The 20007-nt window shown below is 38.2% G+C and overlaps 1 protein-coding gene across 1 annotated transcript; it reads left to right on the top strand.

Moving 5' to 3' along the window:
* Positions 1–426: 426 nt before the first annotated feature.
* On the top strand, positions 427–12590 carry LOC126878416 (transcription factor Sox-21-B-like). The gene is made up of 2 exons (XM_050641181.1): positions 427–2013; positions 8695–12590. The coding sequence occupies exons 1-2, from the start codon at positions 1811–1813 to the stop codon at positions 9470–9472; spliced, it is 981 nt and encodes a 326-aa protein (XP_050497138.1). The 5' UTR covers positions 427–1810; the 3' UTR covers positions 9473–12590.
* Positions 12591–20007: the final 7417 nt, after the last annotated feature.

Raw genomic sequence — 20007 nt, forward strand, 5'->3', positions numbered from 1 at the left:
GTTCATGGTGTGATCACTGCAATACATGTGATGGTGTATTAATGAGGTTCGTCGATGACGGTGGAAAAATTTCTGGGCGAAGTATCGTCCGTTTCGTGGATGATTGATGGTGTATTGTCACATGTACCCGATAGATTTATTTAAAACTAGATATGCATTTTTATCGCAGGAAACAATATCTATCGTTACTGGATATCTAATTCCTATTATATGAAACAACTGTTCTTTTTAATTTAAAATTGAATAACAAATTGTTATGATGATATATCAGATATATAAATGTCATTACATTTTATTATGCGATATTTTATAGATATGATATATATAAATTTAATTTGTCCAATAATTGCGTAAATGTTGTCTGACTGTTATTCAACTGTTCAGTCACTATTTAATATGCATATAAATAACAACTTTTCACATAATAGAAAGTATAAATATTAAAACAATAGAATACCAAATAAGATAAAATACTAATGTCTATAAAATGAAATGTCAAATAATATAAAATACCGATATAGCAAAGTATCGAATCTATGAAAGGTTCATTCATTACTTTATTCATTACTAGTTACGGGAAATTTAGAAGTGTAAAAATGCATAAAATAATAGATAATACACAAATCCTCCTTAGATCCTTCAGACACCACGAATCTCATTGTCAGAGATGCGCGTAACGCGTTACGTCTGACTTGTGACGGTCCTGTTCTACTTACGACCGTGAAAATCAATTCAGCTCGCGATTATTTAAAAGAGTCGATGTCGACCGGATGCAAGCTGACCATCGACGTCGACCAAAGAGGTCAGAAAAGCGGTAGTACGATAATCTGCGTGACAGACACACAGCGAGAATCATGGCCCGGCTGGCTGGCTGGCTGGCAACGTGTACAACGAGGAAACGTAGCTAAAAAACGAAGAGAGAAGAAGCACACCTCCACCTGTTGAACGCGCCTGTATCCTCCGTCCGCCATGTCGACGAAGGAGCCAATCGTACTTGTCCATTAGCCGTGGACCATGGTGGGAGAGTAGAAACATCCCTGGTTGGCCGATCCTTGTCTCCTCCGCGTCCCACGGGACTCCAGCTACTCCACTCGGTCCCGATTCCTCCCTGGCTCATCCCAGACTCGATGTCAGAGAGGTCCTGACGGATTCTTACCAGTCCTCGTCACGGTATCAATCACACAGCTTCCCTACGGTTAACTTGGTGTCGGTGCGCTGTTTCTCTCCTTATGAGCAATCGAGAAGAAACCAGTTTTAATTGAATCGAACAAGGACAGATCGAATGGAGAGGATTCAAGGAGCTGGCCTTAACAAGACATATTCGTATAACATTGAAGAATGAATCTCTCTGTGAGTGACTGCTGGAACGACGATCAGATTCGAAGAACATCTTTCGTGTGAATTTTGAAATTCGGTTAGAGGGGGTGAGTGTAAAAAGAGAAAGATTCTGGCTCGAAGATTCATAAGAAGATTGAAAGAGAAAGTTGATGACAGTTTGAGACAGCAGAGTTTTGTTGCGAGAATTTTGATTGGAATTGTGGTTTGAAGACTGAAATCGAGTCGTCGTTGAGCATGTGGAAATTGTTAGCTTTGACGACCACGTGATCGAAAGTTGTAGAAAGGTGCAGTGTACAATATTTGTCAAGATCGATACTCATCGAACAATGATGAAGGACAAGAATAGTGAAGAAAAAAATTGTTTATCGATAAAGAGATGTGAAAGAATGATATCGATAGAAGATAGGAATTGAATTTGTAGAAGGAATTGATCGAAAATAATTGTAGATCGTAAATCAGAATAACGGTCGAGATGTCATCGAAAACGCTTCACAACGAGCATATCAAACGTCCGATGAACGCGTTTATGGTGTGGTCACGGGGACAGCGACGGAAAATGGCCCAGGAAAATCCGAAGATGCACAATTCTGAGATATCGAAGAGGCTTGGCGCCGAATGGAAACTGCTCAGCGAAAGTGAAAAGCGACCTTTCATCGACGAAGCTAAAAGATTAAGGTGAGTATCGCAATTTTATTAAATATTCCATAAAAAAGTAACGTCTGTATCTGTAAATTTCGAGATCCTGAAAGGAAATCACGAAATTGATCAAATATTATTTTATTTATTTATTAAAATACAAAATTTACTCAACCATGCTGTGCATTATAAATGTAGAATGGAATCTTAAAATAAGAATCCGATATGTTTTTTACATAATAATAAAATTAATGCTTAATAATATAATGTAGAGATTGAGAAAATACAAGAGTACCCGTCGCGTGATGTTCGCTACTTTTTACACGCTTCTGAAGACTCGACACGCACAACACACATTCTTGCCACATGTGCAACTCCAAATTTCCACGTGGGGTCACGCATCTGAGTCAACGTATATATTTTCCGATTCAATCCTTGCTCACTATCGATAATTTAAACATCTACATAATTCGCCATCACTTTGCACAAATTTTTTTACACAAGTTCACAAAAATACGTACATTGTATCATTCCCCGATAAATATTACGAAATTTCTTATAAAAAGACCAAACATTATAATTTTTCTATGTACTATTCGAACTATTTTATTTGCCAAAGTTACAAAATCTACTAGATTATAATACGCATCATAAATGTTATAAAATTTATCATTAAAATACAAAAATTTTTTCTTAATAAAGCAAAAATTGTAAAAATCTTCCTAAGTTCTCTAAAAGTATTTAAAAAAATATCGATCAGTTTCTATAAACACCAATTTTTGTGGTTTGTGAATCGAAATGTTTTTTTGAAAGAATATGAAATAGAAAGTTCGTTTCGTATCATCTTCAATCAATATCGAAGATTTTTCTTTTGCGTGCTAATTGCTCTTTAGTCACGAGTGGCCGAACAAAATTATCGCATCGAGGCGTATCTGCAATAACTGTGAAGAGGATGAAAAACGAGGAAGGGGGATCTCGTAGTTCATAATACGGTACATTGTTGCTAAAGCTAAGGGTGTGCTGCGCTAAGCCAAGGGGTGGAATAGGGTGAACGAAGTGGTATTTATGGAGGTGGAGGGGACGGCCTCTTTATTACCGACCCTGAATATTTAATCATTGTTATGAGTTTATTTAGCTCGCCGTACGATGAACAGGTCGGAGAGATTTCACGATCGAACGACATTTTTATCATTTCTGTTTCATTCTTCACGCTATCGAGGGGAATTAATGGGGGAATAATTGCTACTTTAAACATAATATTCTATATAGTCAGCTATAACTTATTCAATACCTTAAAGAAATATTGGATACTATTTTGTGTATTTCGAATGTGTTACGTTAAATTTTAACTTTCCCTACTTTCTTTCGGTTACTACTGGTTTTAAAAAAAGCATGAAGTAATCGTTCTTCAAAAGAGAAATTCTTTTGGGCACTTGATTTTGGGCATTTCTAAAAGAAATGGAAACGAAGGAACTCAGACAAAGAACAACAAGACAATAAATATAGCGGAGATCGAGAGAACACGACGAAAGAAGGATTAATTTAAAAGTACGATGCGCGAACTGTCGATGACAGAATCGAGGTCTGTCAGGGTTTTTCAAAGCAAAAATTGTCGGGACAGCGAATTGATAGGAGGCGGCTGGGGTTGAATATAATCGGCGCGGCGATGATGCTCGTAAAATAAATAATAGAATAATAAAGTCGGTTCTTCCTAAATTGTCGATTCACTTTCAATTGCCAAGTATTCACTTTTCCCCTCTTTTTTCGTTCGGGATAGATCGGTTTTGAAAAGAAAGAAAAATAAAAAATATATAGAAAGGGTAGAAGAAAGAAGAATCAATCGACTCGGTAGTGAATTCTATCAACGGAATGTAACATGGAATCCGCTTTTCTGTCGATGACCATGATCGAGTCCAACAAAAGGAATTATGAAGTTTCGCACTGACGCACAGTCCGTGTCAGTTGTGATTCGATTCCTTTTTTCACGGTATCGAATATTGCCTTTTTCAATTGCCGAATGAAAAATATTGTCCCGCCTAACAGACGCTACTGAAATTTTTTTCAAAAGTGGACAAATGTGTCTTCATTGTTTTGCAATCATCTTTTATTCGCAAACAATCCGTTCGAGTTTTCAAAGAGATGTGCGCATAAAATTTTCAAACTGAAAACTATATGTATTATATATATTTCAGAAAAAATTCTATTCCACATAATATGATCCTAAAACATAAAACATCAAAACAAGACCTATATATTCATTAACCAGTATTTGTTACCAAACATGCTGTCTTTTTATTTATTCTCAACGCAATCCTATTTTCCTATCATTGAAAAATTATTCGAGTTTAAAAAAATGTGATGGAATTATTATTGAGGTATGTGTTTTTCAGGAGCATTAAAACATTAACGCTTGATGTTCTTCTACTCTTCATCTAGTGTTCACTAATAACAAAATATTTAATTCCAATTGCTTAGCTTTATCAGTTTCCTAATTAAAAACAAAAGCATATTGTGATAAACTTTCACTCATGATATTCTTTAAGGGTTAAAAGTTCTTTTGATTGTTGAGATGAGAATGAGATTGAGAAACAAAAATTTGGGGATAAGTATGACTCTTCTGCAACGATTGAGTTGGTATTGTTAGCGAAATTTTGCAAGCCATCTCACAAGTTTGATGACGAAACAAATTAATTTTGATCGTTCTGTTCAACATGAAAACCGCTTATACAATGCAAGCCTATAACCTATATTTTTTACTTACCAATTTTGTAATATTACTACTTAGATCGTAAGTAAATTATTCGTAGAGATTACCATATATTCTTCCACCACATCCCATCTCAAAAAGAAACAAATCCACTGAAACAAACTAACAACCATCCCCACTGGAAGTCTGTAAAATCGACTTGAGGGAGCCTCAATATTCATTCTACCCGCGAAAACATTTCTCAGGTAAAGATACAGAGAGTCAGGGGAGGAAAATTTCGAGCAGAGACGTGTAACGGCGAATCCGCTTTTCTGGCGGATGACGGCGTCGCTGACGATTCTGGTAACGGTAGTGTGCAAAAACGAGAGGGGTTGGCCCGCGGGGGAGGGTTGCCAAGAGAGGGAGGAACGGTCGTAAAATAAAGAGGAGAGGGCCCTATAAAAGTCGTTCCCCTGGAGCCAGGTTCCTGGTAGGAACGGGTTCCCCTGGAGCCAAGCCGTCACTGGCCCGACGTAATCTGTCCGTTCGTTCACGGCGACTCACAATGTGGCCCCCGAGATAACAAATAAAGCCCCATTGTCGCAATTGTGTGGATTTAAAAGGATTTGCGCGGCTCCTCTGCCGGCCCCTACCCTCTCCGCCGCCCCTGGTCTCACCCCCTCGCTTGCTGTTCGTTGGCTGTGCCGTGCTGCCACTGCTGCTGCCTGTCCTACGATACCCTCCTCCTCAACCCTCTTTTCTCCCAGCTCCTACAGACGCTCTGTCTACCCCGTTCTCGGTCGCGCACCGAGGAAACCGAGAAGGAAAGCGGCGAGAGTGAAAATGCTGCATCGAAACGGTGGTAAAGAATTGGTGAGTTAGAGTCAGTTGCGTCGATCAACGATGTAAGGTGAAATGGGGAAGGTTAGGGGATAGGCGATAGGCAACGAGATTTTGAAGATTTTTTATATGGTTGGTGGGTTTTCTGCGAACGATGTTAGAGTTAATTATAAAAACTGACGTAGATAGAATGGAGACTAAAGGAGAAGAATACGAGAAACAAATTTCCAATTTTTTACAAAGAAGCTGTTTTAAAATTCAATATATCATCGATCAATCCTGTTTTATCAAAATTGTTTTCGTATTATCTGGTTTCCGAGCTAAACACGCGTTTCTTCGCCATATCCAACATTTTGAAAATATGTCGATGCAAATTCGTATATTGTTGAACTCAATTCAAAAAATGAAATGTTTCTTTTACCATGCAAATATAATAATGAATACTTCAGCTTGAATATTTGGTACACTTTTCCATATTTAGTTTTCTATATACGAAAAGGTCAGTGTAAATAAACTCAACCTTCCTGATTCGCCTCGCTATCGCTATCATAATCAAAACCATCCCCCTTTAGGATAGACGTAACCGAGAAATATGGAAAACAAGATCAAACAACTTTTTACATATTGCAATAATTATCAAAAGGTATATAACATGGACCAATTTATCCAACAATAATCGGTCACATCGACTACCAATATTCAGTTACACGGGTCACGAGAAGACCGTCACGAGGGCATCGAGAAAGTCCGTCGATCGTTGGCAGCACAATGACATTTATGACGAATCGTTACACTAACGACATTCGCTAGGCCACCAGAGGACAATCGTGACTAATTGTTATTGTTTCTTGTTGCGGCAGCCGCGAGCGCAACTACCGCGCGGCTTATGTCCACCGATATGATATAACGCGTTGTTTATCGCACGGTTGGAAGTGGTGTGTGGTCACACCCTCTCCCTGCTAGCTCTGGCGGTGTGCTATTTTCCCTGTGTGATGGTGGTGGTAGAGGGCTCCAAGCGAATTGTAAAGATTACGCCCGATGTTTATGCATTTATGCTGAATTATTGTCGGCGGGGCTTTACCGATGTTTATGCTGATTTACGCTTTGTGCTATCTGCCGGGACACATTGTCCCGGAATTATTATTCCGCTGCGTCACTCTCGCCGCGAGGAACCGAAATTTCGGATTTCGTTCGCGAGTTGGAAAATTCTCCACCGTTATACACCTCGTGGTTCGTTTTCGACCACGCCGATACGAACCATCGGTTTTGCCAATGTGCAGCCTGACTTCCCTCGTTATTCCTATCGTTCGATCCCGAGAATCGATGATACACTCGAAATATAGAAAATATAGAAATATGACGACACTTGTCTTGCAAAAATAAGATGAATTTGGATTTATTTCCAGTATTGTATTAATATATCATTGAATTGGAAAGTTAAAAATTTCATCATTTTATTTATTTCCTTTATTACAATCATTTTATTCGTCTATTTAGTAAATAAATGCTAGGAGAGGAAGATCGATGTCGAAATTGTGTAAAATGTCCTGATAAATTCATCACATACTACAGTACCTAAAGATTTATATATTCGTAGATTTAAAACAAATATTTTACATAATATATAAATGATATGAGATTAATTTTCTACCAAGCTTATATTTACAGTAAATCCATGTAACTGATGCATATATCTGCGTTCCTAGATTCCTTTAAAATTTTACCATGACAGTCGTATCTCATCACGGTATTCATGATATTTCAAAATATTTTATATAACACACACAATATATTCATAAAAGGTGTCTATATGTGTTCAAATATTTTCGCCAGACATTGTATAGAAAATAGAACATATCGATGCTGAAAAGTACTAAAAACCCCTGGCGAGATGGTCGAAGTAATTCGAGTGGTTGTGATTGTGCGCGCGTTTTCCGGCAGGATTCCCCAACGCGAAACTCTAGGCACGTAAAAAAGAGTTCCCGCCCGTGAAACACCTATCTCGCTCGCTTTCTTTTATCTCCGTGAGGCGAAGCATAAATAAGGACTGCGTTTGTGCGCCTCTTGGGTACATAATGGAGTATTATGTGACGGAGATACCACGGGGTTCTGACTCTTCCCTTCCTCCCCTCACTTTTACCAGCCTGTCGACACAAACGTGGCGTCGACTGCGCCTTCAGCCGGGGTGTGTGTACAAGATATTAGCTGCAAATACCCATGGTGTCCCGTATCGTGTTCTAGTACCACGATAATACGTTCCTTTGTACGGATAACGGTGTCGAGAGCAAAGTTTACCGAATTCTCGAGTGTCTCATCTCGTCTCGCGCGATTCTTCCAGCGATAACGCGACACCTTGGATTATCGAAGATTGATAGAGGGCAACATCATTGTTTAAAACTGTACAGACTGATTTTTCTTGGTAAACTTGGAAAATAATCTGTATTTTATCGAGATACGATGCACTTACTTAAATTATTTATATATATTTTTAAATATACATTAGAAAAATATTTGTCGAAAGTGCTTTTGCTCAAATTAATATCGACTTCGATTAATTAAATCTACGTTGTTTGAACGAATGTTTCTGTTACGTTCTAAACGCGTTTCTTCGTTATGAAAGATTCGTGAAAATTCCTAGAATCTTGCAAGCGTTTTCGTTCAACCAGCGGTGCCAGAGATTATGCCTTCGGCCCTTCGAAGAACTATCGCGTTCGCCGTGGCAAAACTATTCAATTAGGCCACCCCTGAAACGCTCGAACACAAGCCTCCCTTACAACCTAGCGATAGCAGGTTTAGCGGTAGATTTACGATAGCTAGAAATATCTTAAAATTTCATGTAACGAAAAAATCAAATGAACGTTTCATTCTTCTTGACTTAATCGTCGTTAATAAATCATAACAAATTATCAATAAATACTAAGTTAAATAATTATTACTTATCATTAATTAGTAAATTGTTGTGTAGGTTGACCTAGATCTTATATTAATGTTCCTTAATCAGACATTAAATCTATCATTTGTAAAAAAACACATGGTCACTTCAATAAGGAAACAGACATTCTTCAAATATATCGTGGATATCGCGTACCTGTCTATTCTGTATTTAATTATAATATTCTATTGAAACTTCGTTTTAATTATAATCTTCTATCAAACGTTTAATATTGTAACACAGAAAAACATTTTCCTTGCAGAGCCCTCCACATGAAAGAGCACCCAGACTACAAGTACCGGCCACGCAGGAAGCCGAAATCTTTAGTAAAGAAAGAGAACAAATTCGGTTTCTCGATATCACCCCTGATGTCCTCGGGTGAGACCTTAGGCAATATATCGAGAAGCCTCTTGCCACCTTTGGCACCACCATCGCACCACACGTTGATGAGCCACGAGGATCTCAAGATCCCCCGTTTCTTCCCGCCATTTCCATACCCCCTATATCCTATACAACACAAACTTGGAGAAGAGTTCAACGGTGGCAAATTGGCCGCAGATTTGGCGCTTCAAGCACTCTACGGAGGCAGCACCTTTTATTCGAGCCATCAAACCATGTCCTGGCCGGGATTATCAACAGCAACCTGTCTCCAACCCAATTGTGGCTGTCCAAGTCCACCTAAAGATCCAAAGAGGCCGTACTTGCCCACCAAATTAGAAGAAAGGCCTTTTCCTAGTCCAGGTAAGCCAGAAGAGGATGGATTTCCTTCGGACAGAGACTCTAGCAGGGAAGAAGCTCGATATAGAAAACTTGAAGAAGATACGTACTTGTCATCGGTCGACAGGCACCAGGAAGACAGGTCTCAAGATAGATTTTCTTCATCTTCTTCTTCGTCACCTACTGATCAGACAGAAAAAGCTGTTAATAGTGTTCCAACGACGACGTCGACCGCAACGACAAAAGTGGAGAGCGCGTTTTCGGTTCAAAATCTGACGTCGTCCAGTTCAAATTTGGGAAGTCATCGCGGCCACGTCATATGAAGACCGCTTCCGGTTCTCCCGGACCTAAACTTCCGGGGGAACCTGGTACCACCTGGATGGCCAAGCACTGACTGGTGGAGGGTACCACCGATGTTATCGCCCATTCCTCAGACCACGGTGACGAATTTAAACGTACCGCCAAAGGACGACGAGGTTCAATTACAAGAAGAACAGAGAAACTCCGTGATGGCCAGGTCGAGGGGCATTCATATTGGAAATGTACAGTGATCATTGATGCCCAGGGAGATGAATGGCTTCTAAAAAGATTCGATTGAAAACTGTCGATCGAAGGTCCATAATCTGTTATGTAAACGATGACGAAAGAAAGTTATCAATTGTGTATATGATGTAAACGGGACTTTTCATTGGAAAAGTGACTCTTTTACGAATCGGAGATTTACATTTATAGAATCTTATACTCTCCTCCTTAGTTAAAATGTCTTATCTACCACCTTGAAACTGAAGAAAACTGAAGTTGAATGGTGTACTTTGTTCTATCTTTAGTTTTCTTCGTTCAATCGAAAATACTTAGTCACTATTTCGTAAGAGCATGTGTAATATAACATATTGTTAAAAGATAAAAACATATGGAAATACTAATTGGGTTCATATTTGAACCTAATTAATTGTTATGTAAATGCTATAATAAATACGATGACATGTAAATACCTTCCGTATCCGCTGCATATCTTCAAAAATACTAGATAGGATATTTTGACGAAGGAGGGCTGTATAGAAAAAGGTATGAAAGATGAACCACGAAGGTCGTCGATCGTTCGTAACCTGTTGCGTTGTGTGATAATTCCAACAGCCTACTTAACCTGTTTTTTACGATTGTATATATGATATCTCGTTGAGAGGAAATCCTAGAACTTGGTTGGAGACCTCGAGAAATACCACATCATCCCAGTGATGTTCCACAATGTCCACGAGTGATCTTACTCTTGGGAGTTGCAGCTTTTTCGCTAGGGAGACGGAACGAGTCGAACTTTTCGATGAGAATTCGTTATGCGACTCGACGGTGGATACCAAAGCCGAATCGATAACTCGCCACGGCCAAAATCCTACAAAGAGAGAAGCGAAAGGGTCCTTTCTGGCAAAGCGTGTACAGGGATGCCAGAGAAGAGTCCAATTTTGATGAGATAACCAACCCTCTCGGTGGCACATATTACCGCACACGCGAGCCCAAAGCGCCACGGGAGGACAGAAAAGAGCCCCCATACGAGCGAAGAGAGGTAGGAAAAAAATAAAACCCTCTTCGAGCAGAGGCAAATCTCTTCTTTAGGGCGCGGCCATGCGAAATAAGCCAAACATTCTGAATGCTAACGTAGATGCGACACAGCGGACCTGTATACGCGTTATACCACCCCCCCCCCCGTCTCCTCACGAGATGATTTTATTGCGTCGCGCATTGATACTGCAACTCCCTGATATTTTCCCTGTGTCTTTCTCATTTTCCTTTTCTGTTTCTGTTATTCGTTAATTTCCTTTTTTAGCAACCTTGTAATTGCTAGATCGCCGGTTGGTGGTGATTGTGAGGGAGAGATTGGTAAGTGAATCGACGATATGAATTTATTTTTACGTCTTCTTTTAGCTATCATAAAGATTTTGAAATCTTGTGATCCTTTCGAGATCCTTTTGCACAATTAAATTGATATTATTAGCGAAATTGCATAAATCACAAGATGTCGGTGTCAATATATATTCCTGTGCAATACTAACACGTTTGTTAATAAAGCAAATGGAATTTGAGGAGGTATACGTTATCTAATTGTTCTATTTAATGTAAAATTTTAGAAAGGAAATTATTGACTCATAACTTATAACTTGTTGATTTACTAATATTTATTGTGCAAGAGGATCCTGGTTATTACTGTTGTATTTCTTATGTTATTCGCAGTTCTATTGTTGTTTTGTTTGTTTCGTTTAGAAAATATTGACGAAAGAGTTTATAATAAATAGACTATGGATATTTATGCATATATATGTAGAATACACATAATATAAAAAGATATATAAAATATCCAAAGTACTCATTATACTACCTTAAAGGTAAATCTTTTATTTTTTAAATTGTATGCATAAAAATTCGCAGTCCAGTAATGTGCAGCATACAAACTGTACAACTAACAGTTTAGTATTTATCAATTAATTTTGTACTATAGAAAGTTTCGAAGCTAAAAAAGTATTAAAAAAAAAACTTGTTTAAAGAACGAAGTTCATACGTAATCTAGTATCGTTTATCATATCTCTCTCATAATCCTACTGAAAAGAAACTACATAAAAGCAGGACGCAAAAGTGTCGAACATTCTTTTTCGAATGGCATAGAAATATACGAAGCTGTAATTTATTACTGTGAAGCTTTAAACAATTGGCCAGTAATAATAAAACGTTCAATTCGAGCAAATTGTTTGCAGATGTGCCATTCTGTCCGCGAATTGCTCAATTCGTTGTTGGTCCCCTTTGACCTCTTCCCCCTGTTCACGCAGTTTTATTGCAGCTGATTTTTCGCGATCGACGCGCACCCGTATATTCAAAATTTTATACGCTTGTTTTGCCGCGCGAGACACGTATTTTTCGGTGAAAAATTTCGACCATGACGATCGAGCCTCACTACTGACCAGAATGGAAACTAATTTCCACGCACACTTTCCCCACATCTAGAAATTGTATACAGTTAACAAAAAAAAAAAAAGAAGAAAAAAGAAAATCGTAACGATCATAGAGAATCGACGATACAAAAAAAAGAGTACATATAATGTAAAGCGTATTGTAAACAAATAGAAACATATCTTCTCGATATTTACATAAGTTCCTCGGCTACCGTTCATTTTCAACGTTAAACGAGAGAAAAGACGAGAAATATAGAGGATCATGTAGGGGTTTTCCATTAATCACAAAAAATGGCTGCGTTAACGCCCCAGGCGATATGCACGTAATCATTGTTAATTATTTGCTGTAATATAACGCGACGTTTGTAAATAAATTGGATCTTAACCGAAGCATTTGACTTGCCTGTGTTATATCCTAATCGCGTAAAAGGTTCTTTGATAGCAGTAACATCACGTTTTGCATGTTTCCTTTAAGCATTTTTATAATACAAGAAATTAATTTAACTTTTCCCGCACTATCATTTTATGGAATACTCAAATTTCTAATACAATAGAACTTTGATTATTCGAACTAATCATGACACGTTGCTCAAGGTAATCGAATATTTTACCACCAATTATTTCGAGTTACTTTATAAAAATTAATATTAGATAGAAAGAAAAGCTTGTAAATAAAAATGTAACTATTTCTTTCGAATTTTTTTTCTTGTTTCACGATGTTTCTTGCAAGAAACCATCCTTAAGTTTCTCATTAATTAATATCCCTATAATCATGCGTTTTGTTAATCAATATTCCAATAATCGAACTTCTACTACATTTCAAAGTCTTAAAATACCTATTCAATGAACAGTACACTCCTTATCTCACACTTTTTAATTGACAACACGTTTCATGATTACCACATTTCACCAAAATATTACAGATGGTTACGTGTATGCTTGAGAACTGGTCCTTGACACAGAAGGTGAAAAGTAACCAGGATCGATCAAGAAACCATCGACACGTATCTCCCACGTATTTGTAGAACTAATCGGAGGTTATGTGAAGGAGGAATCGTCGTAGGGGAAAATCTAAAGGACGAGAAGGAGGAACTTTCACGCCTCCCCTTCGACCCTCGATCCTCCCCTCCGTTGCGTCGTGTTTTATTTCTGATAGCGACGCCTCCGTCGTCGCCGCGAGGACATTATCGCCACCGCGAAGGACCTTTTCTTCCCCCATAAAGGCAATCACGCTTTCTTCGTGGCGAGATAACAGCAGAATGGAGAGCCAGAGACGTCTCCGTTCGCGCCAACGAATTCAACCACGATTCCATAATTCTTCGTACGACCATGAAGCGAGCAAAGCGATTCTTTCCACTTTCTTTCTTATTGTGAATAGAATTCTGTGAAACCTACGAGCATATTGTTTTCTATATCGGTTTTCAATTAAGTAATACATGAAATTATTCGTGGTAATTATATGTTGAAAATGTTCAAGTCTTGAAATTATTTTTTAATTGCTGCTTAGTGTATTATTAATCGTAATTTTGATCTGATGCAACACATAACGCGAAGTATTCTGTTAATCTTCGTTTTGATCAATTTAGTCAATATAACTATAGGACTGCAATCGTACTCCTCTTGTATCCGTATTTTCGAAGATTTATAAAATTGTGAATTTTTCTAGAAATTAGTACTAATGAAAGAATAATCTTTAATTACAATGAAATGAAAACATGTTACAATTCTTTGGAGAATAGATATTTGAGACACTATTTTACATTTTGCGCTATTTTTACTTAATTACATTTAATGATAAATTAAAACCTGAGCGTATAAGTTATAGTTATAGTATATTATACAATACATATCTCAAATTATATTTCAGTAACTATAACATGATTATACTTTAAACGTGTGTTCTTTTATAACTGTAACTTACAAGTTCTAATATCACAATACCTTACCAAGTAATCAACATATGTATTTCCAATTCATCAATAGTTAGTATCATTTCTCCGTTATCGAAATAATTCTTAGAGAAATTCATGACTTTGTAGCTTCGAAAGGACACGAACACGAATAGAAGTAGTTCGATCGAAAATGTGGACGTTTAAAATCTGAAGGAGGGCACGAGGAACGACCGGAAGCCCGAAGAACCGACGTAGACTCGAAATGCACGGTGGGTGTTCCGATTCGAAAGTGATTACATTTGACTTGGATTCGTGCCTCCTTACGGCAAAGGCAGCCTCTGCCGGTACAGAGCCTCGGCAACGAGGACATTCTTCCCCGACAATACCTCCCACAATCGAGCGAGCAGCACTTCCGCGCATACTAATGGAGAGGCGCCTAGACTCCTTTGGCCAGCCAGTAGTCGACGCCCCAATCCACCCTTTCCCCCTTTTCACCCCTTTGCACGCCGCCGTGGAAAACTTCTCCTAGCGGAGAAGACGTCCTCCTCTAGTTTCTAGCAGAGAAACACCAGACCACGATGGATTTTTCCAAGGAAGTCGATTTTACGTTCTTCGACCACTTTTGTAAAATGGCAAAAAATTAGAGATGAAATGGTTGTTTTAATGATGAAAAGAGGTAAGGGATTAAGTAGGAAGTGTGTTATATCGAATAAGCTTTAATACTAGTGTTAGTATCCAGTTTCTAACGTGTACTTAAATATATTATATAAAAATAATTACAATAAAATGGAAAATGAAAAACATGGAAAACATGTTAATAAAGGGCTGTTTCAAAGTTATAACTGCTAAATTTATGAAAGTAACGGATTTTAATTTTCTTGTTTATATGTAAATTATATTTTGATCTTAACAAAAGTTAACATTAATTTTATTAAAAGTATCCACTCTTTGTTAGTGTGCGAAAATAATCTTCAAAAAATTCACAAACACAAAGTCCACACATGATGCTATTACAAAGTATTTAGACAAATGAAGATCCACGCTGAAGGAGAAGATTAAAATATTCAAGCAACTTCTTACAGATCCATAAATAAACTATGGACAGTTATTTATGCAAATATTTGTACGAATATGATTAAAGAAATAATATCAGGAAAAGAAGCAAATAGAGATTTGTTTTATCCCATTAAATATTATAAAGTATACTTTGGATATTTTACCTTTAAATCCATAAATACATGGACACCATCGTTTTCTCATAAATCTGGCTTACCTTATACCTGCCATAACCAGTTCACAACGGAAAAGACAGCGAGCTCACTATCTATAAGAGAAATTAGAAATGTTTAACTTTCATCCTTCAGTGTGTAAATCACTACTCCGTGATGCCACACCTTTTTCCAAAACTCTCTTAGCTCCAAAAAATTCGGACGACATTTGAACGTGAAGAAAACAAATTAAAGAATACGAAGGAGACGACACGCGACTCGATAGACATTTTAATTGCAAATTATATAAGCGCTTTTGTAAGCACCGCGTGAGTGGGAGCTCGAGCGCATCGCACGAATCGTTTGATTGCGGAAAATGACGGGCGGCGATGGCGCGAGTGGAAGTTTTGAGTGGGCGTCGGTCCTGGCAGACAATGAGGCATTCAGGGGTGGCATTGTCGGGCCGACAACTGCGTTACCGTAGACAAACCCGAAATCACCGGCGCTATCGCCGTCCCAGATCCGATTATGCGAATAATAAAATGCAGCGAAACAGAGGAGGAGGAAGAGAGAGAAAGGGATGCAACGTGGTAAAGCAATGGATGCAGGGGTAGCGGTGAGAAGTTTGTTAATAGCGTCAGGGTCGCATCTTTTTCTTCGTTCCAACCTCGCCCTGTTCTCCCTTTTTATAGGGCGACGATAATCCTGTGAATTCTGATAGTGGGTTAACATAAAAGATGACTCGAAGCTCTGAACATGGTCGCGATTCTTTTAGGCAAAGTATTTTTATATTATATTCTTAATCTATTTTAATTCTTTATATTATTTAAAGATTATCCGTTTTTTATGAGAATAGAGGTGAAATTTATTAAATTGCAAATATTTTTATGAACATAATTAAAGAACAATCAGAGTACATCAACTAAACTTTATCATCTGTATCGTGTATTTCTTGTTCTTTAATTTCCAATGTTTCATAACTCCTAAAATTTTCATTACTATATACCTTATTTCAATTATATAACTCGCATTTACCTTTGTAAAACAAAATTACTTATTAATAAATGTTAAAATCCAACAAGAATCAATTTTACAAATATTACATGTAGAACATCGAAGTCGAAGAACGAATTCAGAGCAATAATACACGATGTCTTCGACAGAGGATCAATTGGCAAAGTGGGTCGTGCGAATATTCGTCTGGAAACTAGGTAACAGGGACGTTGATCGGTCGTAAGGGACACAAACGTGGCCAAGAATCGTCGTAGAAACGATATTCTCCCAAGCAGCGGCTATAATTATGCATCAAGGGTCGTCAAGTCCGGCCCAAGTTGGGGAACTTGGTTAATTAGGGACGGTAGTCAGACGCCGCCCGGTATTGTCCGGCACTGTTGACTTCCGGCCTCTTCTCGCCGCCACGAAAGCCCCGCAGAGAGGTAGTACGGGGTTGATTGTTTCATTGTTTCCGACCCCACTGTCAAATGCCACCACGCTGAATAGCGTTATTGTTATTTCAGGCCATGGCGCAGACAATCCAAGGGTTTTCGGGATCCCCACCCGCTTCGCGGTTTAATGTCGAGGTATGTCGACTTCGGGTGCGTCAACAATCGCGTTGCCTTCTTCTGCTATTGAGCTTGAAACTTTGCCAGAGAAAATGAACGGAGAACTGGACAAGAGTTTAATAAGTACCTCGATATATCGGCAATAAATTAGTAAGGCTCGTAACAAAAATGACCATCGTCCATGTCTTTCCCGAAAGACGAAGGAATATTGTAGCATTTTTTAATTTCTTTAATTTCTGAACATGAAACTGTATTTAATTGAATCATGAAGTTATGAAACTTTGATAAAGATTGCTTTGTAAAACCATAATCTAATTTCTATTTGGTAATAAATTATGACGTGGATCATTTTTTATAATACTGATAAAATTGATCATATCACAAACATTACCTTTTGTAATCTAAGAGATTAAGTTAATTTGACTTAATTTAAGAAAATTGGAATTTATAGTACCTATATCTGGTTTCTAATAACATGATAGTTGAAAGCAAACTTTTCACATTCTTATCGTTATCACATTACAGAAGGTCGTAGTTTCAATTTTTATAAAATGACTAGCTAAAAATGATATTACCAAAAAAAAATCCAATTTATATCGAAGATGATGATTTCCTTGCAAAAAGAAATTAAATTCTAAAATATCGATAACGCTTCTGTTACGATCTCCGATAACGTCCTTCGTCGATTTATCGATTTTTCCGCAAGAATCGTGTGACCCTCGATGGCCCGCCTTCGTGTCGACCGGAAGTCCGTCCAAGCAGCGCCCACTGGCCGCTTTCGGTTTTTCAATTTCGCATAATGTCTGGGCATGGTCTATCGGCGTCTTGGAAAAGCGCGCACGTGATAAGATAGCCGTGGCCAATACCAGGGAATTTACGTTCGGCATAAGTTTGCCTTATATATGAGCGTCCACGGGAAATGCGACGATCCTATCGGTAGCGGCTGGGTCATGAAGATCCGTCCGTGAAATGTTGCCCTGGCTAGTATTTTACTAGTCGTGGGGGATGCGACGTGTTCGAAAAGCGACCGCGAAACCGTTCAGAACGAACGGAGATAAACTGAACCCTGTGGTCAAGTGCTGTCTTTTAAAAAGGTAATCTGTTACCCGGAAGTCGATCGATGATCGTGCCACTACTATCGAGTGAACATATATCTTTGTTCATAAATATTAGAATACCTAAAAAAATTTAGGTTGATCTGAGAAATGATTACGAAATTATTTGAACCTGTAAGAACTGTTATCTCGTTAGACTTTCAATGTTTCAGGAAATATTTTTTAACATAGGATTGAAACAAGAAGTCATACATATCAACAATGATTTCTTCGTGTTTAGAAATCGTTTAAGAAATCGTTTAAGAAAATAAAAGCTCAATTATTCCAACTCAATGATCCCAAAAAAATGCAATAGGATTAACTTGGAGGATTTTAATTTCAGTATGAACGTTCAATAAATACTAAAAGTGGACTTCGAACAGAGTAAAGTGCACATTCAATAATAATAACACCCAAGGAAGAGAGTAAATCTGGGAAAGATCATTTCCGACGAAGCGTCCCATGCTTCAAGCTTCGAGAAAGAATCGCGTGTAGGTCTGCCGAAGGAAGGAAGAGAGGAAAGAAAAAAAAGGTTGGCAGAAGGGGCCATTCCGGGGATACTTCATCACGATTTAACGCCATAAAAGTCGCATAAGGCCCGACGCCGGTGATGCCCCGACACCTTCTACCGCGGATTGGAAACAAAATGTCGTAAAATATCGGGTGGGAAGCTTCGGCCAATGATTCCCTCCTTTCCTCACCCCTTTCACCCCTGCCTGTTTCCAACGGTATTCCGGCTTTCCCTCTCGTTTCCGCGCCGTACCGACTGACCCGAGAACGACGGATATAAAATCGCGGCTGGTAGGGGCTGGCAGGCCACGCGGCGGTAAATATAAATAAAAATGGAAAGCCGACCATAATGGTCGATGGAAAGTATGACGCATACCTATACCCGTGGCTGTTTCAAATTGATATTTCGAAAGTGCCCCCGATGCAGGCGAACGTACATTTTTTCTCCACACGTTCTGCTCTATTTTCTCATTCCTACCTTCTTCTACCCTGTGTAACATTGTCGAGCGTGGTTCTTCCGGCTTCAATGGTCCTCCAACTGACTGTTAAGCCCTGTTGCAGTCCTGGAATTTTTATAGCTATTCTCGTTCTCCTTCTCGTTCTAGTTCCCGTTTCAATAAACGCAAAGGTTTTTAACGTTGTATCGATAATTCTTTCATATTTCTGTCAATCCTGTGATAATCCTCGAATTTTTGTTTTTTAATTTCGCTCGGGAGACAAACGAAAGACTCCTAATATTCTGTTAATGATTCCACCTTTTAAACTTTTCGTAGCCCTTTATGTCATATGACTATTAGCTTGTTTACTCACACATAAACAACGGATCAGTATTGCTATACAAAATTCTGTCAAAATGTTAATGTTCTTTTATCGCGTTACACAAATCCACGTTATACAGGATACGTTGTACTTTATCTTCGTTTTCCTTACTCCTCAACAGTATTTCTATCTATGGCATATAGAATTGATTTTATTTCCTTTCAACAGTTCTCAGCAGACACGGCATATCATGACATCTCAAGTCCTACTTGGCGATCCTTTCCTTCGATCGCGTAAAAATTGGACCACTGTTCTGCACGCCATTTCTGGAATCCCTTGACCATTGGATCAGCCGCTGAGAGGAAGATTCGATTTTAGCAAAAGAAAATTCTATCTGCTGGCAAATCTTGGTTTTTGGTTTCGTGTACTTATATGGTGAATATAGAAGATACTACGTCATTCTGTTTCATTTGAAAGAATTTACTGGAAATGTAAGGAATTTAAAGGAATTCATTTGAAGATTTTTTAATTTTTTTATTAAAATTCATAGAGAAAATTTGATTATCGATAAAAGGTTCGTTTAGATATGGAATAAAATTGAGAGTATTCGTGCGATATTCGTTTCGTTTCAAAATAGTTGGTATACCGCTAGTGGCTTTAGACGGTGGTTCTAATCGATTTCAAAGGTTATAACGTCTTCAACTTATCCATACGACGCCTGACATCGACTGCAATGCACCAATAACGCGAATAAATCGCTTGATAAATACGTAAGACCGCCTAGACTCGCCAGTCATTATCGTTCCTCCGACGATTCACTTTAAATAATTCAATCATAGATATGCAAATGGGTAAAACGGTACCAATATACTAGCTTCCTAACTATATCACTGGCGA

Source organism: Bombus huntii, chromosome 3 (genome assembly GCF_024542735.1).
Source record: "Bombus huntii isolate Logan2020A chromosome 3, iyBomHunt1.1, whole genome shotgun sequence".
Taxonomy (NCBI): domain Eukaryota; kingdom Metazoa; phylum Arthropoda; class Insecta; order Hymenoptera; family Apidae; genus Bombus; species Bombus huntii.